This window comes from Haemorhous mexicanus, chromosome 19 (assembly GCF_027477595.1).
Source record: "Haemorhous mexicanus isolate bHaeMex1 chromosome 19, bHaeMex1.pri, whole genome shotgun sequence".
Classification (NCBI taxonomy): domain Eukaryota; kingdom Metazoa; phylum Chordata; class Aves; order Passeriformes; family Fringillidae; genus Haemorhous; species Haemorhous mexicanus.
In genome coordinates, this window is record NC_082359.1 from 11203098 (window position 1) to 11229580 (window position 26483).

The 26483-nt window shown below is 45.6% G+C and overlaps 3 protein-coding genes and 1 long non-coding RNA gene across 7 annotated transcripts in view; 2 read left to right on the forward strand and 2 right to left on the reverse strand.

The window, feature by feature from the left end:
- Positions 1–241: 241 nt before the first annotated feature.
- Positions 242–8125, forward strand: MORN3 (MORN repeat containing 3). Its single transcript, XM_059863254.1, has 5 exons — positions 242–392; positions 1113–1270; positions 2678–2837; positions 5463–5647; positions 7393–8125. Exons 1-5 carry the CDS (start codon positions 248–250, stop codon positions 7462–7464), a joined length of 720 nt encoding a protein of 239 aa, XP_059719237.1. The 5' UTR covers positions 242–247; the 3' UTR covers positions 7465–8125.
- ORAI1 (ORAI calcium release-activated calcium modulator 1) lies at positions 7983–19138 on the reverse strand. Its single transcript, XM_059863255.1, has 2 exons — positions 18880–19138; positions 7983–11277 (listed from the first exon to the last, which is right to left on the reverse strand). The coding sequence occupies exons 1-2, from the start codon at positions 18991–18993 to the stop codon at positions 10711–10713; spliced, it is 681 nt and encodes a 226-aa protein (XP_059719238.1). The 5' UTR covers positions 18994–19138; the 3' UTR covers positions 7983–10710.
- Positions 19139–19846: 708 nt separating this feature from the next.
- LOC132336328 (uncharacterized) lies at positions 19847–26370 on the reverse strand. The gene is made up of 2 exons (XR_009488852.1): positions 26023–26370; positions 19847–21401 (listed from the first exon to the last, which is right to left on the reverse strand). It is a non-coding gene; the product is annotated as an uncharacterized LOC132336328 (long non-coding RNA).
- Positions 25525–26483, forward strand: part of KDM2B (lysine demethylase 2B) — a 104134-nt gene continuing 103175 nt past the window's right edge. For 2 of the 4 annotated variants that reach the window (XM_059863719.1, XM_059863717.1), the window contains exon 1: positions 25526–25679. In XM_059863719.1, the coding sequence (XP_059719702.1) occupies positions 25629–25679 (51 nt within the window). In that variant the 5' untranslated portion in view covers positions 25526–25628. Of the gene's footprint in view, positions 25680–26483 lie in introns of all 4 variants that reach the window. The other 2 variants (XM_059863716.1, XM_059863723.1) reach the window with 2 other exon arrangements.

Consider the following 26483-nt stretch of genomic DNA (forward strand, 5'->3'; position numbering starts at 1 on the left):
CAGATGCAGAAATCAATGCCCACCACAAACCTGACCTGCTGAGATTTATTTAATATTTCCTAACAGGCTGGGCTATGCTATGAGCCCATTTTCACAAAGTGCTGGTTTGTACTTCAGTACCTTTAGTTGCCTCCTGTTTGTTCTATCTCTGTGCATGGCTCACAAATACTGTTCTACCTGTACCTGCCTTAGTACTTTTTAATTTATTGCTGATAATGAATTGTTTTCTTCTCCAGACACCAGCAATATGCCCGTCATAAAGTACCCGAGGATTAGAGACCCTCTCTTTTATGAATGGGACAGGAAAGCTCAGAAATGTGGATTAAGACACACAATTTATGCTGTAAATGGGGATCAGTATACTGGAGAATGGCTGAACAACTTGAAACATGGTAAGACAGATAATTTTGAGAAAAAATAGCAACTTAGATGTTCTTACAAATGTTCCTAGGGATAGGAAGTGGTCAGTGGATTATGTGCTCTGTATGCTCCTGGAAGAGCATTCAGGTAGGACTATATGTACACACACACACACACACACACACACACACACACACACATATTTGATATATGTAATGCAAAAATGCAGAAACATTTCTAATAGGTAACTTGAAGAGCTTTTCATGCCCTCAGGGGCAACTACCCAAAATATCTCTATTACAGATGTTTAAAAATCTTTTCCAAATAACAGCAAACTGCAGTCAGCTCTATGCACTGGGATGTGCCCTGGCTGCACAGTCCCTGGAGCTCTCTTAGCTCCTGATTTGGTTCCAGGAATCTTAATTTATTCCCAAGATGTGGCAGGGGCTGCAGGGGACAGAGCAGGAGGAGACCCTGTCCAAGCCAGGAGCAGCCAGAGCAGGACAGACTTGTTTACAAGCAGTAAACTGAGGTTTGGAAAGATTTTAGTGCATTCAGCAGAGGCCACACAGGAAGCCCCTGATCAAGATTAACGATGGTTCCAACTTGGGAAGCTAAACTGAATCCCAGACATAAGCCTGACTTTGTGCAGGGAGTGCTGCCCTGCCTGGGATGGAGCAGGACGGGCAGCCCTGTGCACCCTTCTCCTAACCATGACCTTCTCCCTGTCATTCCTGTTGTTTGTTAAACAGGTAAAGGCACCCAGATTTGGAAGAGCACAGGAGCTATTTACAGTGGTGACTGGAAGTTTGGGAAGCGGGACGGTTATGGCTCGTACAGCGTTCTTGACCCAGGGACCAAGGAATACAAGAGGGTGTACACAGGCTGGTGGGAAAATGACAGAAGAAGTGTAAGTGAGATTTTCTGCCAGCAGTGAGGATGTGGGACCCAAAACACGGGGAAGAGCTGGGTGCACATATGCAAGAAGATTACTTAAAACACTAACTTCTGCAATCCTGAGGCTGAATTGAATGGTCAAGACTAAAAATCCAAGATTTGTATGGGAGTGCCATCTCCTTCCTGGAGAGGGAGTCATCCCCACACATCTGCTGGCTACCAGGCTACAGCCCCCAGCTCCCACCGGCTGCCACAGAGCAGTGGTTACTGCTCAGACTCACCTACAGCTCAGCCAAGCACGATGGGAGGTTTCACATCCTGTCTCTTAATCCTCCCCACCCATCCCTTTCATTACTATTGTCCTTGAACAAGTCAGAGGAACCTGTATCATAAGCACTGCCAGAAAATGCACCTTCTTCTGGGAGTTTACAGATAAATAGGCAAATAACTTGAGTTCTTTTGGAAATTAGGCCTGCCACATTAATCAGTTTTTCCTAAAAGGAACATAATGAGAAAGTCATCTGGTAGAAGTGGCTGCAGTGTAATGTGTAAAATCCATGTAGGAACGTTTTTGGATCTGCCACTGGAAACCTTGTGTTTGTCTTTGTGTCTGCTCTTAAATTAAACTCATCTCCACCAACGCTTTTAATGGGTGTGTGGCTCCATGGCTCCTGTCTCTTGAAGGGAGCTTCCCTTCCTGTTCTTTAGGTTAGATTTTCCATAATTCAGCTTTGGTGAAAGATTTATAATGACATCCAAATATCACTAGGGTTGGGTTTTCTTCTTAAAAGTTTCTCCCTTACATCCATGCAGTTTAACAAAATTAATACTCAGAAAAATCAATTGTTTCCAGAACTGGTTTTATTATTTGTTCAGAGAAAAAACCCATTTTATTCCTATGGGAAAATGTGTTGTTGATATGGAAATATTTCTTATTGGTATCACTCCCTGACATAGAGGGTACCTCTGGACTTCTCTTAATGGCAAACATACATGTAAAACCAACAAGGGGTGGAGCTGCCCAGCCTGGGACACACTGAGCTGGAAACGTCGTCAGGGTTGAAAGACACGAAATCTCCATGTTGAGAGACACATCCTTTAATGCTGCCTTTCCCCAGGCAGGTTTATATACTTGTAAAACCTGCTTTTAGCTAAATATTAGCAGCAATCATGCCAATAATAACACACTGAGATATAAACCCAAGGTTTTGTCAAGGGAATAAAACTGTTTGCCAAAAAAAAAAAATCCCATACTACCACATCTCATTTCCTTCAACACGAGGACAGCCCCGGAGCTGGGCTGCCAGCAGCCATGTGTAATAAACAAAGGAATATTCTATCAAAGTGATGTCCCAAAATTGAGCACTGACCCCTTTCAATAGAGTAGCTCCTAACCAGCCATCTCTGTGTTGCTGTCCAGGGCCGGGGGACATTCTTTTACCCCAATGGGGAGCTCTATGAGGGTGAGTGGAGCAATGGCTTGCGGAGCGGCTGGGGAAAGATGCACTACAAGGACGGCTCCACCTACGAGGGACAGTGGCTGACGGATCAGCCCAACGGGCAGGGCCTGCTGCAGCTCCGTAAGTACCGACCACCCTCGCTCCCCCTGCCCCCTCCAAGCTGTTTGGCCTTGTGCTGCTCTCCAGGTGTCTCTGCCATCCAGATTTCTGTGCTACACTGCAGCCTTGCAGCAGGACTGCGGCCGCCCTGTGTCATCCCTCCCCTCCAGGTCTGGAGTGGGAGGCAGCTCAGGCTGAGCAAGGGCTGGCAGTGCTCTGCTCAAGCCCATAAGCCCACACACATGAAAGCTTACTTTTGCTGTGATTTACATTTAAATGACTGGGATGGTTCGGGTTAGAGATAATATACTGTTGGGTCAGAGAAGAGCAAATCTCTCTTTTCAAGGCAGGCACTATGCCAGACAGGCTTTCTAGCTCTGAATACCAAAGAAGAGTTCAGTTTCCAGTATAGGAAAAAAAACCCACAACAACATAGTTTTCTTTTTGAGTTCACTCCATCCCCTCTGTCTACTTCCGACAGTGGCTTGTGTTGAGTGAACACAGTGGTTTCATTAGTACACAATCCTTTTCCATAAATAACCCCAAGTACATAATGGATTGGGAATGTTGGGCCAATCTCAGCATAAATACAGAAATTTTTTTTTCCCCTTATTTTCCTTGGACTTTAACACATTTTCCCCCAAAGCAAACAATCTCAACAAGCTCTGCAATACCAGGCATGACATTCCAAGAACATCTGAATAAATATTATCTCCATATTATTATTCATCTATTCTATCTTTTTTTTGCTTGAAAGTGATCTCGAGGCTAGTAATTAGCTAAACAAAGCAGCTGGGAGGAATGAGCCTGACCTTCTCTGCACACCACATGCATGACTGTGCTCCCTGCACTGCCTGTAAAGTCGCTTTGCACCGTTGGCTCATCTGGATGAAATCAGCACCTGCTTCCAGGGGGAATCTTGCACTGATCTGCTGTGCTCCTGTCAAAGGCCCTGTTAGTTCTAAACTAACAGCCCCTGCAGGCTGAGCTGTGGCTGATACACCATTTCAGAGCTCACTTGCCTCCAGCCTAGCCTGCAACTGATTGTTAGCTGGATTCCTTTTGGTTAAAATTAGCCGGAGCAATTATTTCATACCCACAAGCTTAATGCATTCAGCTCAGCTGCTGGAAGTGCGCCCACGTGCCGGCAGCTTTGCCATGTGAAAGAAAAGGAGTTCTTCAGTGGAGGTCACGATGAGCTGCAGCTCAAGATTAAATTGCTTGTAGTGGCAGCATGCCCAGTGAGGGTGAGCTTGGCTGGGAGCACTGCGCTGATCTGCTGCCTCTGCTACATCCATTCCCCAACAGCTTTGTACCACAGCACTTCACATCCACAGGGATTGTGGTTCTGAGCAACACAGCCTTGGGTGCTCTGGGAGGAGAGCAGATGGGACCAGCCAGGTACCACAGTACAGTCAGGGTGTTCGTTGCCCCTCCTTGCAGCCAGGACTGTGGTTTTGGTGGTTTCTCACTTGGTGGCTGGAGTGCAGAAGCTGAGCTGCTGCCAGCCTGGACAAGGCAGCTTGGTGTTGCAGATAAGCACAAAAGCAGATCAAAGTTGCAGATAACCATCACCACAGCTCCAGCCTGTAAACCAGACCCTGCCCAAGCAGCCCAGCAGCCACATTCTCTGGAAGCCTTTTTGGTTTTCCCTTCTTCCCTTACAGCATCCTGGCAGGCCCCAGCTGTCTCTGCAACACTGTGTGGGGTGCCCTGGTATTTCAGCCACTTCTTGTGAGGAAGAATGGCAGAGTTCAGCTGAGACTCAAAGGTATTTCCACTAACATGGTTAGAAATCCCCATGGGTTTGGACTTTCCACTGTATGTAGGAAAAGAGGTGAGCAGAGAACTCTCCTAGTGACAGCAGGGTGGTCTGGATCTGTCCCGACCCCTAGCATCACCATGAGTATGATGCCCTTTCTCAACCAGCATCCATAGATGAGGCTGCTCTCTTCCCCTTGCAGCTCTGCTTTCCCTGTTAGTGATGGATGGGTGGATTCCTGGAGAGCAGCTGAGAGCCCAAAAAAAGCCTCTCTTAACTTGCAGAAAAACGCCAAGAGAAGCAGTACAGCTGGAAAAACAGCCTGTAACCGACTGCCAGAACTGTTCAGACTCTTGCAGCAATTCTCACCCTGTAATTCATTGAGGAAAAACTTAACTAAAAGTATTCTTTGAAATCAAGATTATTTTGACTGGACAGCAATCAGTGCTCTGTTCCTTGCCCATACAAGCAAACCTCCTCAAGCCAGAGATCCTGTGTGATTTGTTGCAGTGACAAATCTGAAACTTATGTCCTGTAATTTTTCATGTTGTGAAGAGTGACTCAGGGACCAGTCCCTCACCTTAAGCATACTGGCTCCTTGTGTCAGCAAAAAATGAGTATGTGAAAACAAAGCAGGTGAGCAGAGTCCTGGTTCCAAGTGAGCAAGCGTGGGCTCCTTCTGCAGAATTTTCTCCCTCTGTGGCACAGCAGATGGAGCATTGCAAAATCAAAATGACACACAGTACCAGAGCCACCTTGAAATTACTAAGAGGAGCCAAACACATGATCTTCTCCTCTGCTGGTTTGCTCTGTTGATTGATTTATTTGTAACCCCTTAACACAATGGTGCAAATTTCAAGGTCTGTTCATGTATTTAATTGCAGCAAATGGAAATCGGTACACTGGAGGTTGGAAAGATGGCAAGAAGCATGGCCCGGGGAAATACTTCTACCCAGATAAGGGACAGCTGTTTGAAGGCATCTGGGTTGCAGATATACCAAAGTGTGGAGTTCTGGTTGACTTTGGCAGAGAAAACGCTCCAGCCCCTTCTGAGTTTCCACTCCCAGAGGTAATAGCTTGGAAATTTTAGTGTTTGTATTCATCAGTGCTCAGGTCAGCTCTCCAGGTAGCATTTCACTTTTAAAGAGATTTCCACCATGGGGTGTGTGCTCAGAGTCTTTTGGCCAGCAGCATCCTAAATGGCCCCATAGGGACTAACAGCTCATGCAGCCTCTGCTGGAGCCTCCCACTTGCCTACATCTGAAAAAACACAGTTCTCATGCACCAGAACTGCTCAGAGACCTGATGCAGCACAAAGGAAATGGGGACAATAGAGGAACAGACAATAGTGGGATTGGTGTCAAGACCAAATGATTTCACCAAGCCCAACTGAGGCTGAGCAGACCCTGCAGGGCCAACAGCAGCTCTTTCCTCCAAGTCAGGGTCTCACCACAGTGCCCACCCCCGGGGGCAGAGGGGTGTGTGCAGCTTCCCACCTGGGCCCAAGGGGGGCAGATGGTGTCCTAGAGCTCACTTCCTCGGCTCATCTTTTCCCTTGATTGACACACACAGCAGAGGAAGAGCCAGGCCCTATCCCCATCCCAAAGATTTGGTGAGACACAAAGACACACTGGGCTGATGGCAGCCACTGGGTCCTTGCACGGCACTTTGGTGGATAGGAGAACCTGTCCCCAGCTCTGTGCCCTTGGAGGAAGAGGAAATGGGAATCAGCAGTGAACAGATGTGACTGCAAGTGAGAGCTGGCCCTAAGAGTCTCAGCTTGAACCATCATGGTCTGCAAACCACAGATGTGAAACGAAATAGTCAGTGCAGGATGGGCTGGGGCAGCTCCCCTTCACTTAGAGCCAAGCAGAACCACCATGGATAATCCCAGCTCACCACTCTGCTCCAGTAACACAGGGAATAGCACAGACCCATGGCAGGTAAAGCCACCCACCTTCTCTGGCCCAGGGACAGGGCTGTTCAAAGTGACACCAGGCACATGCAGCCTTCCAAAGCTGTTACATCTTCATTGCCTCTATCTCTTCAAATCTGCTTTCTATAGCCAAAGGCCCTTTGAGCACAGTTTTGATGAACCAGTTAATCCTGTAAGTACCAGGCACACCCACAGCAGTGCAGAATAATAAACCCCAAATACCCACCAGAGAAAAACAATCTCTATTTTGCAAAAAGAGTGAAAGGAGCAGCACTTCTGTGGCTAAAAAATATTTACTATATGTAAAGGTCACTGAGAAGAGCCTCAACAATCCAATAGCCTGGGATGAACTACTGGTACACTAAGGCAGGATGTGCAAGTCTGGCTGTTTATTTAACTCCCTGAAGACCAAGTGATGATCCAATTCTCTTCTGCTCTATAAGCAAAAACAAAGCATCAACTTTCACTGCTGTTACTGTGCTTTCAATGGGTAGAGAACTGTTGAACTCAGAATATGAAGTAATTGATAAAAGGAGAAAAACAGAATTCAGGTTTTCATAAACTTTTGTCACCACCATCACCCCCTTTATTAAAATTATAGGTGAGGCCTAAAAGACTACAAATCAAAGCCACTTTTGCCCAAGAGTGTGCTTTGTTAAAATCACTCACACTGAGCTATTTCAAGGAGATAAAGTGATGATCAGCACACTAATAAAATTAGGGGAGTGTAGCTGTTTCTAAATAATTGAAAGGCTGCAATATGAGCTGAAGTCCTGATATGTGGGAGACTCTCCAATAATGCTCAAGAAATTAAGATCTATAAAACCTTAAGCTTCTTCAATTACACTGCATAACTGATTTGTGTTCTTTTCATTTAGATTAAACTACATGATCCAGCTGGTGTTTTAGCAGAGGCCCAGGCAATGTTTGATGACAGCCATGATGAATAACCAGATGCTGAAGAAAAAAAAAAATTCAAGAACACGACCCCGGGTTATTTATTCCTTCGAGTGTCAAACCCACACTGTGGTTTTCGTGTTGCAGTCTGCCTCACCCTTCCCTCAAGGCTGTTCAGGTATACTTCCCTCTGCAGGTGGCTTTGCTCAGCAGCCTCCTCCCACCCCCATTATTTAGGAAAAGAAAGGGGAAAAAAATTAATGGGGAAAAACCCAAAAGACAAGCACCAACAGGATGGAAGAGAGGCAGAGTGACTCTTTGCTCAGCTCCTCTTATTCCTCCTGCTAAGAAATCCACTGCTGGTGGTTTCAAGGCCTTGGCTTTAGAGAGGAAGGGTTTCTAGTATGTGTTTTAAAAGCATATAGAAAAGTACAACCAAGTAATTGTGTTCTCTACTCCCCCCAAACATAGCCCAATACATACCTGTGACCCCAAATGCCTTTTGAAGTTACAACAGATCATGTTTCAGTTACTAAGTCTATTTAAGGCCTCTAGATAAAAAATAATCCACAACAATTGAGTATATTTTATTTCATGAAGGTATTTTATACCCAAATAAGTGATATACAATAACCAATGTTTAAAATGATCGAGGTAAATGCCTAACACCATAGTTAGTATAAATAAGGGATAAAAAATTTTAAGTGCACTCAATATTTAGATCCATGTGTTTGTGTCTGGTTACTGCCTGGGTGTACAGTGACAAAGGTACCCAAGGTGTAACTTTCATGACCATTTCCACAGGTGGAAAAATGACAAAAACATACTTGATATCATGGCTTAAAGTGCAGAAAATAGTCAGAAAATTAGCTGTAATAACAGTGCCATTAACTCAGAGCCTACCAGCTTGAGAAAACTAAAAATAACCATGTCCCACTAGCTTCTAATTCTGTGTGTCTTAAACAACAAGGAAGTCCCACACTTCTTAGTCACTTTGTAAAAGATCCACAAATCAAAGAAAATTCAGCTACTTATCCAGAACAGCAAGGAATTTTACAAAATAAACTCAGAAAACTGATTTTCTGGACTTCCATTCAGAACCATTAAATTAATAAATAAAAAATTTACAGACAAAAGTAAAATTTTTACACCTGACCACACCCTTCCAATCAGCTGCTCTGGTGTGAATACCAGGTCAGGTTTTCTTTCTTTAGAGGGGGATTTTAAGGGCCTGTTTTCCCAAGACAGAACTGGTAAAGTTCTGTTTTGAATGGGAAAATACATTTTGTGCTTACTACCAACATTTTGTGGCTTGGAATGCTGCTTCCTTATTGCCTTTACTAAAGCAATGCTTCCAGTGCTCCATGAACAAACACCTGTGAGTCTGTAGTTACAATCCTCACCATCAGATTTACATCAGGAATAGAATATATTTGAAGCATGTAATGGCAGAGCTGAGAAAATCCAGTTTGGCCTCTGTATGCCAGGACTTTCACTTCACAGGTGAAACCAAGTGGAAAGCTGTTTGCTGCTTGTGAACCACAACTGCTGCTGGAAAAACAAAGAGACCAGCAGGTTGGTTTTGGGTTTTTTTATAGTTATATTTTTTAGAATACAAAGGCACCACAGGTGACCTTGTCAACACTTTGCACTGCAGTGCTGCTGACAGGAGAGATCAGTTCCCATCTGCTTCAGTAGTAACCACACTGTGCACCTGAACTCCACAGGCACTTTGTGCAGATTGCAAATATTTTGGAATAACCTGAGATGGAGGTTTTGGTGTGAGAGACCATGTTCAGCCCAGGCTGTCAGGCACAGTTCCACTGGACTGTCACAGTCCCTCCTGTCTCATGGCAAAATCCCAGGTTTTTATTCCACAGGGATAGCTATGACTAGTGATAGCTAGTTTGTTGGGTTTGTTTTTTTTCCCCTTTGGCTTGAAACTTATCTCAGTTTGTGTTTAAAAAACAGCTTTTACTCATTAAACCCTAAAGCTCCTCCACAGAACAACTGAGCTCCAAAGAATTCAAGTCCTAGACATAGACAGAATTACTGAAGCAGCCCAGGACAACTGCTGGAACCAAACCTCTTATCTAGGAGACCAAATGGAGGTTTTTGCTTTGAGGAAATGAACACAGTAGCATTGCTGTCACAGAGGTGTCTGAAGGAAAGCAGCAGTATTGATTACAAACAACCCACTTTCATAAATAAATATACATCAAGAAAAGTTGTCTTCCAGATCCTTTGGAAGCAAAAATGTATAATGAGTTATTAAATACAACACTTCAGTAAGGAAAACACTTTTCTAAACAAGGAAGACCAAGGCATAGCTAATTACTTGGGAATCCAACACAGAGAAAGCACCTTTTGCTGCTTGCTTCTGAGGATTTATTAAAAATATATTTTCAATATAAAAGTATAAAATAATTACTACTTTGGCTTGGAAAAGAAACAGCAGTGGTTCTGATTTTCAAGCAAAAATATTATCCAGTGATAATTTCCATCTAGTTCCTTCTTTTTAAAAAAGGATTCTTAAAAGAGAAACAGGCAAATCTATCTCTCCAGATAATATGTGCCAGCTCATGAGAACTTTAAAACAATTATTGCTTTTATTTTCTTCCATGGAAGAGAAGAGTCGAGTCTCATTCCTACTCATGTGGCCACACCACATCACAGTAAGTCTAGTCCTGGGTGTTTAGCAAGTTACAAAATGTGTAAGTGCCACGGGAAAAAGGCACTGGAGAAATCAGCAAAGTAATAATTACTTGGCAGCAAAACATACTGGGGAAAGTGCTGGGAAAGCTTTCACTCCTACCATCTGTCAGGCTTTCCAGGGAGAGCAGAGCTAGCACCAAAACCGAGCGCTAATTGCTGCATGTCCCAAGTAATTTGTATCATGCCATGCAATATGGATAGGACAAGCAGAATCTTCTAGTAAATGCCAACATCAGATAAACAGAGAAAAAAAATCCACAACTTCTCTATCCATTCCTAACAAATACCCAAATGTACAATGTTATTTTCCATGTATTTATACAGCCACCATTCCACATTAACGAGAAAGATGCGAGACAGTGTTCACAGGAGGAGGGCTGCACATGCAGTGCAATCACACCCCACCATCCATTCCTTCAGATAGCAAAACTTGTATGTAAGGAACATTTTTTTCCTTCTCTAAAGGGTTAGAACAATATTTATAATTATTCTTTAAACAGTAATCAGCAGTTCGACCAGTTCATCCACAGGGAGTCACCATAAGGCAGAAGCAGAATAGTGGGTTTATTTTCTTAAGCACAGGTTTACACAAAATTGGTGACAGCTGAGGTGACAGCATCACCTCTGTGATCCAGCTGATCCTGGAGCCGTGCAAATTCAGCAAGTTCATTGAGTTCCTGAAATTGCCTGTCTGTTTTGTGGCTCACCAGTGACCGGTAGAAGTGGACTGCAAACACAATGAAAATCAATCCAAAGGGCACCATAATGGACGTCGATGCAATGGCTGCTGCCTGTCCTGATGTGATGGTAGAACTGTTGCTCTGTGGAGTGTTGTCAGTTTTCTTCTTTAAAGGAAGGAACTTGACCCAGCATAGCAACACCACTTCTGCAAGAAAGAGCAAAGTCCCAATGACAGTGGAAAACGCCCACGCGAGCTCAATGTGCCGGTGCATGCGCTCGTGAGGAGATTCCTTGACGGAGTTGAGGTTATGCACATTGCTAACAGCCTCTATGTTTGGAAGGATGCAGGTACTTATCATGAGTGCAAAAAGGTGAACTGCAACAAGCACAGTAGTGCAGGCACTGAAGGCTATCAAGAGCCCCTGAGGATAGTCGTGGTCTGGGTCAAGCTGAACTTCCACCATAGCCACCTGAAAAGGAAGGGGGAGAGAGATGCAGTTACCTACAGCTTATATTATTTGACTATAGGTTATTCAAAGTTTACATCATGTTTCTGGAAGATCATCTGATAAAAACAAAGTAAGTCTGTATTTACATTTCCTTCATGTCAATCTGCACCCGCTTCATGAGGTCCAAATTTAGGTCTGAGCTATCAAGCAAAGACCACTGTTTTCATACTTACTGTTCTGTTGCAGAGCAAACCCACAACCACCTTGCCACCTCCAGCTCATGCCAGCAAAACAGCTGACTCTTATGAACAGCATCCTTGGACTCCTTAAGTGAAATATTTCTTCTTTTGTGTTATATTGAAGACACAGCTTTTGATCTTTACTTATGAAGTCTTTTGAAGTATCTGTGAAAGGCTGCGAAGGCAGGGGACTGCCTGAAACAACCTTGGTGGTCCTTTCTCCTTGGATATTTGGGTTTAAGTTCTAAAGTGCAGAAACCTTTCATGAGAAAAGATCACCTTTTCATGGGGCTCTCAGCTATATTCTTTCACTCAAGTATTTAAATGGACTCTGGGAACACAGATTCGAAATGTGAGTCTCCACAATGCCCATGGCAGCCAAGCAAGCCTGCTGGAGGCTGGAGGAAACGTCTCCAGAAAAAATAACACAGTGCTCCCAGGCATCACTACTCCCCCAAAGATGAGGCTACTCATGAAGATGTTCCAGCCCTCCACTACTACATGCAGTCATGACCTTCTTGTAACCTTAGATCTCCAAGCATGCCTGTGCCTAAGGAATTAAAAAAATCAAATTAAATAACTGCCCTAGGAAACTCATAAAACCAGCTGGAATAATTCTGACAAATAAAATTAATTAGAATGCCTTTTAGTTGCTTTTAAAACTGCCAGGTGGTTTTGTGCATATGTGCAATTGATGAGTGACATTAATCCCAACAGCTCTCCTGAAATGATCTTTCCTGATAAATTTGCCTTTCAGACAAAGGATAGTTCCAAAGAGGGAATAATGCACAAAGGTCTCTACGTTCAGTGCTCTTTCTCAAAAAAACTCATTTAACAGACAAAATACAGGTGAAATGCAGAGGAAAAAACCTGACAGTAATCTGAAATATAAGCACATCAAGCTGATAGGAAGAAAGATCCATGGGTAATACAGGTGCAGGGAGGCATGGAAACCAGGGCTGAAAGACAGCTGCAAAAGCAGCAGGAACATTCAACCCTCACTATTTTGCAAGGGCTGAGCCAAGCTAACCTAGTCCTGGATCCCATCTCACGCATGTTCCAGGACACCAGAACTCTGAATCACTAATGCACCCAACACATTAAGGCAACCCAGGGTTTTGCTCAGACATGTTCCAACAGGCATTTGAGACCATTTGCCAATTGTTTAATTCCTTTATTGAAAGCTTTTATTGTCATAAGCCTAACAACCCAGCCAACTAGCAAGCAGTTTCCAAGTGTTCTGAGAAACTCAACACGTAATTATATTAATGCATATACAGTCCTTGCTCGAGGATTTAAAAATACCATTTTTCAGCTGTGGGAAACTTCATGATTGAGAGGATAAACATTTGCTTGTCAGATCTCTCTTGTGCAGGATTGCTTGTTAAGTCGCACTGTACTCGTGGGATGTTGGGCTTCCTGTGTTTTTCACAGAACAATTGCAATCCTTCACTGAGGATTCATTTTCATACTTAAAGATTTTTCTTCTAAGTCTTCTGCTGTGCCTAGACTCAAAGCCATCCAGAATGACAAGACACTTTAATCCTTTATCCTAGTTCTTAGTATGATAACATAAACATGGCATTAAAGAGCTTCACCAGATGAAGACTTTATTTTATTTTAAGAACTGATTGTATTTAGTTTGCCAAACATTGAAGACATTTTATATTTCCATTTATCAACGCCTCCATACTAATGATATCAAGCATCTGATTCTGAGCTCCTTGTGTTCATGTCTGGCAGAGTAACCCCAGCCTGACCCATAAGCAAAAAATCAGTTCATGTTTTCTGTCTCCTCAAACTCTCAGCAAAACTAATTTGGGAACTCCTTCAATGTAAACTAGCAGAAAAACTGCCAACTTTTCAACTCCGAGTTTCCTTCCTGGGCCAAGCTTGAGCCAGGCACCTAAAACAAAAAGTTTCATTTTTCACCATGAGGGCCTGTGCCTGTTTTCTAACAGACACACAAAGTGTCAGAAGTTCTTCCCTCCTTTGCTCATGCTGCAATTACAAAATAAACAGATCAGAACCGATCTTGTAAAGTAATACCTGCAAGAACAGGGCCCTGATGAGGTCACCTGATATGATCCAAGTTCATACAAAGCCTGAACTCACAGGTACTGCCAACGTTCCAGGCAGGATATATTCCTGCTCTGCTTGTCCAGAAAAGCTGCTCAGGGCAGGAACTGTCGTCAGTGGCTGCACACTTTCCAACACAACACTTTTAGCACCTTATCCTTCACTGTTTTCAAAGCTTCTCTGAACACTTGCTGCATGATTTGACCATGCAGCTGCTGTGCTGCAAGCGCCCTGCCTCGCTGCGTAATCACAGTGTAACGTCGGCTGGAAGACACCTCAAGAGGTCATCTGGGCTAATCCCTGGTTCAAAGAAGAGCTAACTTTAACTTCAGATCATCCTACAGATATGACTGACAGATTTACTACGGCTCCTGACAAAGCTGTACATCTGAAGTGCAACTTCTTGACAAAACTAAACGACTCATGACATTAGGACACAAGACTGAAGCTCTCATAAGCCTAAAATTGGTGGGCAGTCTGATGTTTTTAGAAGATAACTGAATTTTGGCACATAACTATGTTAAGCCTTTAACAGTCCTGGATTTCAGAGTCATAGCAGCCTGATTACTACCATATTGCAGGAAATTTAACAACTTGCCCTCTAGAAAAATCTGCACTTCTTTTTAAGTTCAGTATACTGACCAAGTTCATTTTACTTACTTATTCATAAGGCTCCCATATCTTATTAGACCAGAGGGGCTTAAATAAAGCACCTGCTCTTAAATTAAAATCACAGGCTTACATCTTTTTCAGATCAGTAGACAGTGCTGTAGAGAAAAGGAAACAAAATGCCTAATTTCAAGTAAGTCTGTATTATCTATGAGCTATTATTTATTATTTACTTCCTCTCCTCCCCTTCCCCAGTGAGATGCCTCTGAGCTCGGGTTGGTGGGAATATAACCCTGTACTGGGACTGCATCTTGTACAGTCTAGCACGTCAGGAATGGCTAAAGAGAAAGCTGTGTTGATCAAAGATCACAACTGCATTTTCGAGGGCCCATCCATCATTGCTTGTCTATGGGTGGGACCACAGAGGAAACTCAATAATGAGGCGAGTGTCAGAGCATCACTGGGAATCAGCTCCTCTGGCTGCCTCCCTGTTTTCCTGACAGTACAATTCACTCCAGAGACAGAGGCACAGAGCCAGACTCTCACAGACTGTCTGCACCATTCATAAAGAGTTATAAACAACTCATACAGAGGCTCTGTATGAGCCAGAAGAACTCACCGGAAATTAAAAGCAGATAAGTCAAAATAATGATCTTATTTACTGGTTTTATACAGAAGGGAAACTAAGCATCATTCATCCATTAGTCCAGGATGTTCACTCTGCAGATTATTGTTTGCTGCAGAATGGCAAAACACATTAATATTTGCTGATGCTGACACTGGAATACAAATACAGGATCTCATTTCATTTTGCTAGCAAACATGAAAAGGCAATACCCGTGTGATGGTAGCAAATGCATCTTGAGGAGGTAATAACCCTCTACACAGTGTAACTTACAGCAAATCCATTCAGTAAGTACAAGTTCAGATTATCCAGAGGCTCAGTATCCTCTTTACATCCTCCAAACTACAGGAGCCATCCACAGCTGCTGCAAGAGAGAACAGCAGGAGCCCCAAACACTCCACACTGCCTGCCTTGCTCGTCTATAACCAAGACAGGGATGTTAAAGGAAGCACAAAACTTTCCTTTTGTGACTGGAACAGAAGAAACTTTTTGCATGGGGGAAGATTCTCCAGCACAGCTGTAACCTGTAAGTGGAGGAGTGTTGCAGAAGGCTAAGTGGAAGCAGAAGCCACAAAACTGGGCCTGTAACTCCTGCAGGTTACAAAATGCCACTGTTTCATGCCAGTCTACCAGCAATCCAGCTAAATACCACTTAAAAACTTCTACAGAGACTGTTTTAGTGTTTAGAACAACCAAGTGACCTTTACTAGACAAAGACACCTGTACAGCTGACACCAGTGGCCCCAGGTCCCACCTAACCTTACCTCAGCCCCAACTGTTATTATGGAAATCAGTTTAATAAATATTTATCTCTGCAGTCAGTCTTCTGCAGAACATGACTGAAGCTGTCTTCAAGAGACCATGCTGGCAATATTTCAAAGGCAAGAGTTGACAGTTCTTTGATGATATTTGAAGTATATATATTCCATCTAGACAAAGCCCAGCCAGCTTGGACCACTAGAGGTATTTAAAAGAAAACAGCTGGCTGGTAAATATCAACCTCTGAATCCTACATATAAGGAAGCCAACCATAGTGTATAATTCAGACCCCTAGTTCTGACTCAGTTACTTTCACAAAGCTGTTAATTGGTGGCAGGAGATGTTGAGTCTTCTGGTTTTATAACTAGTGGCATTTAACAACTTTCCTATGGTTTCTGACTCCCATATTGTAAAATTGTCATGTTAGTGTGTTATGCATCCTTGGTGATAAAATGATGCCAACAAGTCAGAATAATTGTTCAGACAAAAATAACCTGCCAGCAGCCTATTCACTGTAAAAAATAAAGCCAAGCATGAGAGGCAAGATCATGCAACAATATCTCAGCTATAATACAGAAGTGAGAAATGTCTGATGCCCCCACCAGTGTATGGAATGAATCCTCCATTCTTTAATGCACTACACATCCTCTACAATCCAGAATTTCTTTCTCTACCTCTAACAGTTTAGGGGACTGATACTACTAGCTGGCTCCATAAATTGGAAAAGTGTACTAAATGAGGTTATAAACTTCATGGATTTTCCCTCAGGCATATGGCACTGGATGATAGCATCCATGGAAACCTGAGTGAAGGAAATGCTCAGGTTTACTGGGGCAAGCTCAGCTCTCACATCAGTTGCCATCACCAGCTCCTGCAACTGTTTCTGAAGCTCACACATGGTAGCAAATCCTAATGTGAAGCTCTGAAGCAAAACTTATTGTAAAACAAGTTTTTAATCTTCTCTGAGGAAACATAACACTTCAGGGTTTGAAACCTGCTGAGTGTTTGATACTCCACCTCACTGACCGGAGCAATGCCTTGCCTTTGGCATGCCTCATTCCACCAGGGGACATCACCAATCCTGAGGGAATCAACTTTGCAAAATGGCTGTAGCTAGGCATAAAAATAGTCCATGAGCAGTTCAACGGGGATAAACTTAGCTTCTACTAGAGGATGCAAGCACTCTTTAATCAAAGAGCAAGGATCAATGGGGCTGGCATGGAAACCAGCACACTCCTCTCCTGACAATTCCCATCAATTCACTGGGTGGTCCTGAATGTGTCACTTAAGCTTCTTCCATGCCTGATAAGGAAAAGAGAGGAACAATAACCCTTCATTGCTGTTGCCAGCTTTGATCCAAGACTAGAATGTACTTTAGCAGCATTTTGTTCAAGTATCAGGTGCCAAAGAACTGCAGTCAACAATGCACAGGCATGACAGAACAGCCCAGCTTTTCAAGGCAGAGGAACAACTGTAAAAGATCAGCAAAGTTTTTTAAAAGACATCTAAAAATACTCGAAAGTTAACTCAGTTCTTCGGAACCAAGATTAGGAAGTCTTAGCTAGAGGACTAGGACTAGGTCTGTCAGTGCAAGAGCAAAGACACTACAGGTGGATTTCCACGCTGAACTTGTTACAAGAAGGAAAAAAAAGTGGATTTTTCTCTTCGGAAAAACTTAAATACGAACGTTTGCATGTAACGTTCCTGGCAATTAGAGATTTTCTTAATTGGAACAAAGTGGCTTTTTCCAGAAGTACCGTAAGCAACAAATTCAAAAGCAGCAGTTTTCAACAGCAGGAGACTGAACCCCTAGAATCCTAGAGAACCGAATTAAGAAACAAGTAGAAGCCTCACCTCATACATTTACTGATTTTGAGCCCATGTGCCATATATTTAGAGAAAAACCAAGGAATTCAAGACGTTAAGTATGACCTTAAAACAACAGCATTTACATTGTGATGCAACCTCCCTTAGAAAGAAAATTTATAAACCCCAACAAACAAATTTTTCCCCACGTTCTCTCTCAATGTAAAAGGCTGACTCAAGCAGCCACAAACTGCTCTGAGAGGCAGGACGGGTGTCCAGCAAGGCAAACCCATGATCAGAAGCGGTGTGTGAGCTCCCAGCCGGATGCGTTACCCAAGGAGAAGCGGCTCAAACGCAGGAACAGAGCCGCCTGTCAGTCACCCGGGCAGCACTCCGCCACCTCCCCAAGAGTTGTGGTCTGTTTTTAGCCATTGAAGGAGGACAGTGACATTTATTTGACCGTCAGGAGGCTGCTGTGTTTTACAACAGCATCATTGGAACAATGGCTCTGGAAAGGAGCAGATTCAACGGCTGAAAATACTCCGTTTGTTAAAGCGGGGCAAAAAAAAATCGAAATAAAGCAAGTCAGAGGAATGAAATTGCGAATTTATAAACTGTGAAGCATTTTTAACAGCTGCATAAAGGGGCAGAGGGCAGAGTTTGCAGCTCTGCATGTCAGATGTCTGGGCAGATGAGGAAGTCTGTGAGTTACTGTATTTCGAATTATATCGAACTTTCTTTATGACATAATTCGGGTAACTAGAGTGCGCTTGACATCAAACTCTAAAGAAAACACACAAGAATAAAAAAACGCTTCTAAACCACGCACAAAATTCCAAACCAAGTAACATTCAAGTTCTCCTTAAATAAAAACTAGAAACCTCGCAACTGCGAAGGACTGATGATGGATGAGCCTGAGCGGCACAAACTTTAATCGGTTGTATTTCTTGGTTTATTTAAAAGCAGCTGCAGCGCAACAGCTGCCCCTGCCTCGCTGCGCCAGGCGTGCGGGCTGAGAGAGGAGCGGGATGGAAACCCCGCAACCCGGGCAGCGCTGGGGGGCTCCGAGCGCGGCCCCTCGGCTCCGGACACCGGAACACGACACGGTGACCGCGCACACAGCGAGCTGCCCACGGCACACGCGGCAGGCACCGCGGCTTCTGCGGTCCCGAGCATCCTCCGCGGGGAAAATACGTAACAATCAAACAAATCTTGCACTATCTGGCGGAGATAAAAGCCAAGAGGCAGCTCTAAGCTCGTGCCAGGACGCGCTCCAAAACAAACGAGCTACCGAAGCGAGCTGCCGGGAGCACTGCCCGGGGCGGTGGCAGCAGCGCCCGCCCCGCTCCCCGCCGCCCCAGGTGCCGCACGCCGCGCCGGGGGCAGCGCACGGCCCGGGCCCGGGCTCCCGTCCTCACCGCAGCAGGCTTCGGGAGAAGCAGAAGTGGTGGCAGCGCTCCCGGCCCCGTGCCACCCCCCGCCCGCCGCGCCAGGCCGGGCGCTCACCATGGCGAAGCCGGAGAGCAGCGCGGAGGTGCGGCTGGAGGCTTTCAGCTTGGCTCGGCTCAGGTAGAGCTTCCGCCAGGACAGCGCCTGCATCGAGTGCTCGTTCAGGCTCATGGGCTCGGGGCGGAGGAGCGGAGCGGAGCAGAGCGAGGCGGAGCGGGGCCGGCGGGCGGTGGCGGCTCTTTCCGGCGGAGCGGGCCCGGCCGCGCTAACACCCCATGGCGGCAGCGCGGCTCTGCCACCCCGGAGCCGCGCCCGCCGCGCGCCCCGCGAGCCTGCGCGCCCCGCCCCGCCCCCGCCCCGCCGCGTCCCATTGGTCCGCTCCGCCAGGCCCCGCCCCCGGACCCGCCCCGCCGCGCGCCGCCGCTTCCCAGCAGCCTCGAGCACCAGCCCGGCGGGCGCTGTGCCCCGGTGCGCCGCCCGCCGCCAGGGGGCGCCACGCCGGGAGAGCCGCGGTCCCTGAGGGCGCCGAGGGCCCGGCGGGGCTGTGGGGCCGAGCCCCGCCCCGAGCCCCGCCCGAGTCCCCGCCGGAGCCCCCGCCGCGTTCCCCCGGTGAGCGGCTTAGGTCGAGTGCTGCTGACGGGTATCTGTAGTTTCCGGTGGGTTTGTGCCCCTCAGCCCAGTACGCGAACCCCTGCGCTCCCCAGGGCGGACAGGATCGGGTGTCCCCCTAACACGTCCCTCAGAACAAACCACAAAGCTGTGCCTCAGCCTTTTCCTTCTGTAGTCCCCCGTCCTAAAATGCTTAAACATCTAACTTACACCTGTCCAGACCGGACAGAACACGTGGATCCAGATCGGTTTGAACATCCACCCTCTCTTCTAATTTAAACTGACCCAGCTAACCCTTTGTCACGTAGTTCAGGTTTTTCACAACATCTCGTAGGCCCAGAGCCCTTGATAAACCTGCCTTTATTAGCAAGCACTTGGTAAGGTTGATTAAGCAGAACATTTCAACATCTACACATGCCGGTGTTGAAAGACTTTTTATTACCAGGTTCACATACACCCTTGAAACCATAATTCATTTTTTTCTGTGTTTTACAGAGGGAAAAGTGAGGCGGAGAGCAGAACGCCCTCATGAATAATTGGCAGAGTTCTGAAGGTGATTTCTGAAAAGGTGAGGTAAAACACTGCTTGTGCCACATCAAATTTGTGCATCAAGAGACTTAAGGGATGTGTAAGAAACAAACCTGTTGCTACCAATTTGTAGTTAAGAAAAATAGGATTTTAACAATACAAATAATGCTCGACAAGGATACTTTTACTATTAACAGGCACATGGATGGTCACCTAGGAGATGAATCCACGCTAGTTCCACTAGAGATCAAAAGCATCGTTAGTTTGTATTGTTTTGACATTTTCCACCTTATTTACAAGTAGGAAAATCACAGCAGATTGTCTTTAACATTTTTGCTTTGTTCTTCACACCTTTCTGATTTGCAAGATCCTTCACTTCCTTAAGCACAACAAAGGGAACGAAAATCGACACCAACAAGGTCACTTGATGCTTTTCATGTACGAGGCATTATTTTAAAAAAAGATGTAGTGAAAACATTCAAGAAAAATAATCTTAAGGATTTGAAGTCTTCAGAGGCATTCCCTGTATCACATAGATTTGAACTCACTCCCTTCTCAGGAAATAAAGACAGTCCTCTTGTTATAAACAACTTTGGGTGAGATTTTTATCTACGGGGCATTAAAACACCTCAGTAGAAGAATGAGTTTGACTTAGTCTTTCCATAAAAGCCTCTGCTGTTTTATCACAGACTCCACAGAATTTTGGCCACAATCCTTCTCTTTTTTGGGTGACAGTACTGCTGTGTAGGATCCATTTCAGTCAAAGTCCAGCATAAGTTAAAATTTGGCAGGTCTTGAGGCTAAGAGCAAACCAACTGTGATTTATCACTTTTTTGGGGGGAGATATGATGACTCTCAAAAACCGTAACTAGAACTTCCTCCACATCTCAGAAAAACATTTAAGTCTCTATCCTGTGGAATTAAAGACTTAAAAATATTTTGCACTGCTGCTCATAAGCTATGACAAATGTTTATGTACATGTACATAACCAACTTGGGTTGTTCACTATTTCTTCTTGTTTCTGTGCAAAATTATGGTTGAACTGTAACATCATGAGGGAGTACTCCTGCACTAGGTCTTAACCTGTTCCCTAAATTCAGATTTCTCTAAAAAAAAAGAAGCACCTGCAAGAGACATACATCTGACAAGGACTTCAAGTGTCTTTCTAAATAATTGTATTAAAATAGAATCTTTGAACTCACTGTTCCTCTATTCTCCTGTCCATCACTCTTATTCCTATTTATTGGAAAGGGCTTTGAAAGATACAACATTAAACACTGAGGTTCTGCTGAGTTTGTATTTCATTCAGAGAAACAGTATGAAAAAGGACCTGGAGAATCAGCAAAGGCATTTCATCTCATGCCCTTTTCCAAACCAGACCCATGTGTCATTTTGAGATTCTGAGCTTCAGTGTTGTAGCTTTGAAACAAACATTCCTCTCCTGCAAAAAAGAAAAGAAAAATCAGTTTGTTAAACAGAAAAAATATATTAAGGATCAACATGAGGACCACAGCAGTGCACCCTTTCCCCTTTCTCTCCATTTTACAGCTCCATCTGAGGTACAAACTAAACAGGATAAATTATTTCCAACTCTATTACTCATTATGACACACCTCTACACTGCCACTCTGGAGTGAGCTGAAACTAAAAGAGTCAGCCATGCTTAATTAACTCTTAGAAATGCTTCAGGGACTTCTTCTGAAGTCACGCTGAGGCTCAGGGCCGGGGTTTGATGTCACCTGTGACCCGTGCAATTGCAGAAGGCCACCAAAAGGGTGTATCCTGCCCTCTCCCTTCATCTCAGCCTTCTCCAGCATGTGCATCGCACTGATCAAATGGCTGCAGAACTTCAGTGGATTGACCTAATGAAATAAATATTTATTTATTTTTTTCTTAATGGCTGAGTTTTCTTCCGGATCGAGTCACTGAACTGACTCTCCCCGTGGCTGCAGCACCACCAGACCTAATGCAGGGAGAGTGAGGGATGTACATGCAAGAGAAAGGGAACGGGCCCTTTCAGCAGCAGGCTGTTATTACCCCTAATTAGAGGTAATGTCAACCCGTTCTCTGGATCATTTATGCATGAACACAATCGGAGCAGGTGGCAGAAGTCCAAGTTTCTTTCCAGAAAGCCCTGAGAAATCTGTACACTGTCACAAGGATACTCACAGTTCTTTTTTTCTGCTAAAAATGTACTTCTGCATTTTCTGTAGGAGGCTGAATAGGTTCGCTGAGTACCCTGTGATTAATGTGATCCGGTGCTGAGCACACCGAGGTGCTGCCTCGGCAGAGCAGCTCTGCTAGAACGGATCTCCAGCTTCACATGCAAATCAGCACTTCCATTTGTTCCTGTTACTGCACCCAACCCGAATCAAGCCACCACAAAGTGGAAGTCATGGTAGATCTGCATTAAAAACAACACATATGAACTTGCAAAGGCAAATACAGCTTTGCCAGGGATGTTAAGGGAAACATCTTTGCAAATCTCATCTACAGTAGATCTTAACATTGTATCCATAGGTGATGGAATTTCTGCAGGAGAAAGCTTTTGATCTACCACGTCTAGAAAAATTGTATTTCAGCTTCCTTCACAAAACAGAGAAATACTTAAATATCTCATCTTCCATCCTAACCCAAGGTAAAGAAAGTATAGAATGGTAGATCTTACAAGATAAACAGTATTTGAAAAAAAATGTTTTAAGATTAGTCCAGTCCATTCTGTGCAATGGGAACTAAGAGTTTTAAAGCTCAGTGGGGTGAAATGATCCCATGTCTGCATAGAGCCTTCCCCAGCAGAGAACTTCAGCTCTGGTTTCAGCATGAGCCCTGCAGTACAACATTAATTAAATGACAGCTCCCAGTTCCAAGCTAACGAGGTCAGGATCCAGCGCCTTGGCATGATTAGATCTTAAATAATTTAAGCTGCATTAACATCCAGCAAAAAAAAAAAGTTATAGTGGTTTTTTTTTTCAGAATCCAGCCCAGCCACTTTCCCAATAACCACCACTCCCTTTCCACAGTTGATGCTGTGGTTTTGACACTATGTCACAGTGTCAAAAAAGCACAGCATTTTGATGTGTTTTTCCCATACTTTTGACTGTGAAGAAGGCCAGTCTTGTGTCAGCCCTGGGATGTCCCATCCAGGCACTGCCTGATGGGGCCCAACTCTGGGCACTGTTGGAAAACAGTGCCATGATCTGCTCAGAGGGAAAACCAGCCCCAACCCTCATCAGCCAGCACTAAGCATGGGAATTTAATATTGCTTCTAAATGTTTTTATCCTGTCTAATGCAGCTGTGGATATGGATATTCTCATCATCCACAACCCACACATTTCCCCTCCCCTTTTTTTTCCCCAGTTCTTTTAAGTTTGAGATAGGTTTTTTTTATTGACACACTGATTATTTCCATGGTATAATGAACTGTAGTTGAATAGGTATAATTTCTGTCCTAAAACAAGCTTTAAAAAGTGTCTTCTATTTTTGGAGATCTATAGATAGAAACTGTGTTGTTTCTGAAACATTTACTTCCACACTTCCATAATGTGCTCTGATGTTTCCAGGTGTATGTGATGGATACAGTCTTGGTGGGTTTGCTTGATACACCAAGAGTCTCAGATTGTCCATGTCCAAAAAAATATTTAGAAGAATGAGTTGACTTTCTTTTATGTCTCTGTTCTGTCTCTTTTGGTAGACTTTTGCAGCATGGATGGATGATGTGTTTTTTGTCTGATGATTCTCTAGTAACATCCATTTATCTTGTATTCTGACCTCAATCCTACAGATGTACACATGTATTTAATTTTAAGATTGAGTAATCTTGGCTGAAAGGTCAAGATATGTATATATCTCCTCAGGATTATAGATTAATAATGCACTTGCTCCAACAGACATCTGGAATCCACACTTCAATATATAGCCTATAAAACACTTCCATACCATAATAAAGTTCAATCATCTGCAAACAGGGAGATGTTAGAGAAAGATTACATGATTTTTCAAGATTCTGCAAACAGTTCTTGGCAGAATCAGAAGGAGAAGCTCGCTGCCTTAAATCCTGTTAGAACTCCGTCCTCTCCTGCCTTTATCCATGGATCATTAAAATAGGGATTGTCCCAAAGAGATCAGCAGCAAGGCCTGCAACGTTGAATTTTAATGTGTTTTAAATTTTGCATTAACACTTAATATATTTCATATAATACCTAGGATGCTTAACTGATTGCAAAAGCAAACCAGAGGAGCACTGCCAAAGCCATCAGCCCCGACCCTGGTTTGGGTATCCTTTGATGTTCCCTTTCTTGAGGGATGTGGAGGGGAAGTAAAGGATGTCACTTCAGAGAGGAGCCACGCTGTGGAACCTGGGGGCTGTTCAAAACCTGCACTCTGACCCTGCTATTGCAATCAGATGGTCCCAATACTTGCCCAGCATCAATTTAGAGTAGATGCTAGGGGGTGTTGTAGAAATGAGATAGTTTTAGGAACTGCAGGATCTCCATCCTGCAGATTTTTTGTATCAGCAGCTACTTTATAGCATTTTTTTCTTATTTTTCATGCGATTTCTAACTACCTGTTGTACACGCATATTGCAAGAGCAATTTTGCTTTATTTAACACCTGTTTAGCACTATTTACAATGCATTCTAGATTTTATGGCCGGCTCTCATAGGGCACGTGGGTGCAGTGCCGGGAGCGGTGCCGGCACCAGCCGGGTGCGCGTTCCGCGCCGAGCTGCACCGCACGCGTGGCAGAGGCACGGAGCGAAGCCACCACCACAATTAACCCCAAGTTCGTGTGTTATAAGATTATTTTTCAAGTGTTTGCTGCATTAATTCGCCACTCCTCATCCCGGCTTTACGCCGTTGGGGTAGGGCATACTCCCGGAGCTCAAATTACCCCCGGTTAAGCAGAACCACTCAACTCTTCGGGCACATCCCGGGGGCTCCGGTACCAACCTAGACACCGTCCGCGCCTTTGTGGGGCCCCGTCCCCGTCCCCCCGCTGCCGCTCAGCGCCTGCGTGCCGCGCACTCGTGACCGAACACCGCACGGCGGGGCCGGCGGCCAGCACAGCGCCGGTACCGCCCCGGTACCCCGGCCAGCAGAGCGCCGGTACCGCTCCGGTATCCCACCCAGCCTTCCACCCCGGCTAGCCCAGCGCCGGTGCTGCCCCGGTACCCCGGCGAGCCCCCCCATCCCGACCAGCACAGCGCCGGTACCGCCCCGGTATCCCACCCAGCCCCCATCCCGGCCAGCCCAACGCCGGTACCGCCTCGGTACCCAGGGCGTTCTCCCCATCTTGGCCAGCCCAGCCCCGGTCCTGTGCCGTGCCCCCGGACATCAACCCCGCCCGCCCCGGCCAGCCCAGCCGGTACCGCGCCGTGTCCCCGGTCCGCCCCCCCGCCATCCCCCCGGCCCCGCCGCTGTTTACGTTCCGGGCACTGCGACGCCTGCGCCCCGCTCCGCACGCAGCGCCTGAACATGGTTCCTTAGGACTTTGCAAAAGGCATCGCCGCCGCCCCCCTCCCCTTCCCTCCCCCTTTCTCCCCCCCCCCCCCAAAAAAAAAAGTCCTGGTGCAAAATTGCAAAACTTTAGCGAGCCCTGGATGGCTTTTGTTTTGCCTCCTCCCCATTTGGGCCAAATATGCAGGACAGGAACTGTTGACAAATAAGTGATGAAACTCTCAAAAAAAATGGAGGCAAAGAAAGACTCTGGAAGAAGATTGGTGTGTAGCTGGCTTCGGTCTCTTTCCTATTCGTGCCTTTTAATTGATTTTGCTTATTTGTTTGCAAAGGGAGAAATGCATGTGGGACGTAGGCAGCGGAGCGACTTAGTTTGCAAGAGCGCGGCTGAGGCAGCGGGGAAGGGGCGGAATGGAACCGAGGGACGGGCAGGGTGGGACGATCATGGATCATTATTTTTTCCGGTGCGTGCGGGTTTGCGCTGATCCACCGCGCGTGTCCGCGGGGCTGCGGGGCGGGTTCGCAGGGCGAGAGCTGCCGGGAGAGGGGCAGAGCCGCCGGCTGCAACCGGTGCACCGGGCTCCCCCCGCTCCTCCGGGGACCTACCTTGTGCGCGGCCGGTCCCCGCCGCATCCAGCCCCGTCTCCGCGCCCGCCGCAGCTTCCCCGGGGCAGCGTCACCGGCCTCCGCCGGGCCTACCCTGCATCCCCCCGCATTGGACTCGTTGCTGCCCCTCGGCCGCGGACCCCCGCGCTTTCGGCGTTGTCGAGCGTGCGGGGCGGCGGGGGGAGCGCGCGGGGGCTGCGCATCCATCGCGGCGTTACATAAAGCGATCTGGTTTTTAAATCGCCGCTTCCGGTGTGACTATGGAAACACTCGGATTATGTAAATACCGAAACCTGGATGCTGGGCATCAGATGCGAAGATTCGCCCCCCTTCCCTTCACCGGGGAATTAGCTCGTGTTCACGTACAATAATAATAATAATTAAAAGAATGATCCGGTCGTTAACGAGCGTTTACCGCCGTTCAAGGGTTTTTACGGGATTGCAAAACGATTCGGTGCTGT

Coding starts and splice junctions, on each gene's coding strand:
- MORN3 (XM_059863254.1), top strand. CDS start 248: ATGCCCGTCATAAAGTACCCGAGGATTAGAGACCCTCTCTTTTATGAA. Junction 1,271..2,677: donor GGGAAAATGACAGAAGAAGT/GTAAGTGAGATT, acceptor GTTGCTGTCCAG/GGCCGGGGGACATTCTTTTA. Junction 2,838..5,462: donor GCAGGGCCTGCTGCAGCTCC/GTAAGTACCGAC, acceptor ATTTAATTGCAG/CAAATGGAAATCGGTACACT.
- ORAI1 (XM_059863255.1), bottom strand. CDS start 18,993: ATGAGCCTGAACGAGCACTCGATGCAGGCGCTGTCCTGGCGGAAGCTC. Junction 11,278..18,879: donor TGCTCTCCGGCTTCGCCATG/GTGAGCGCCCGG, acceptor CTTCCTTTTCAG/GTGGCTATGGTGGAAGTTCA.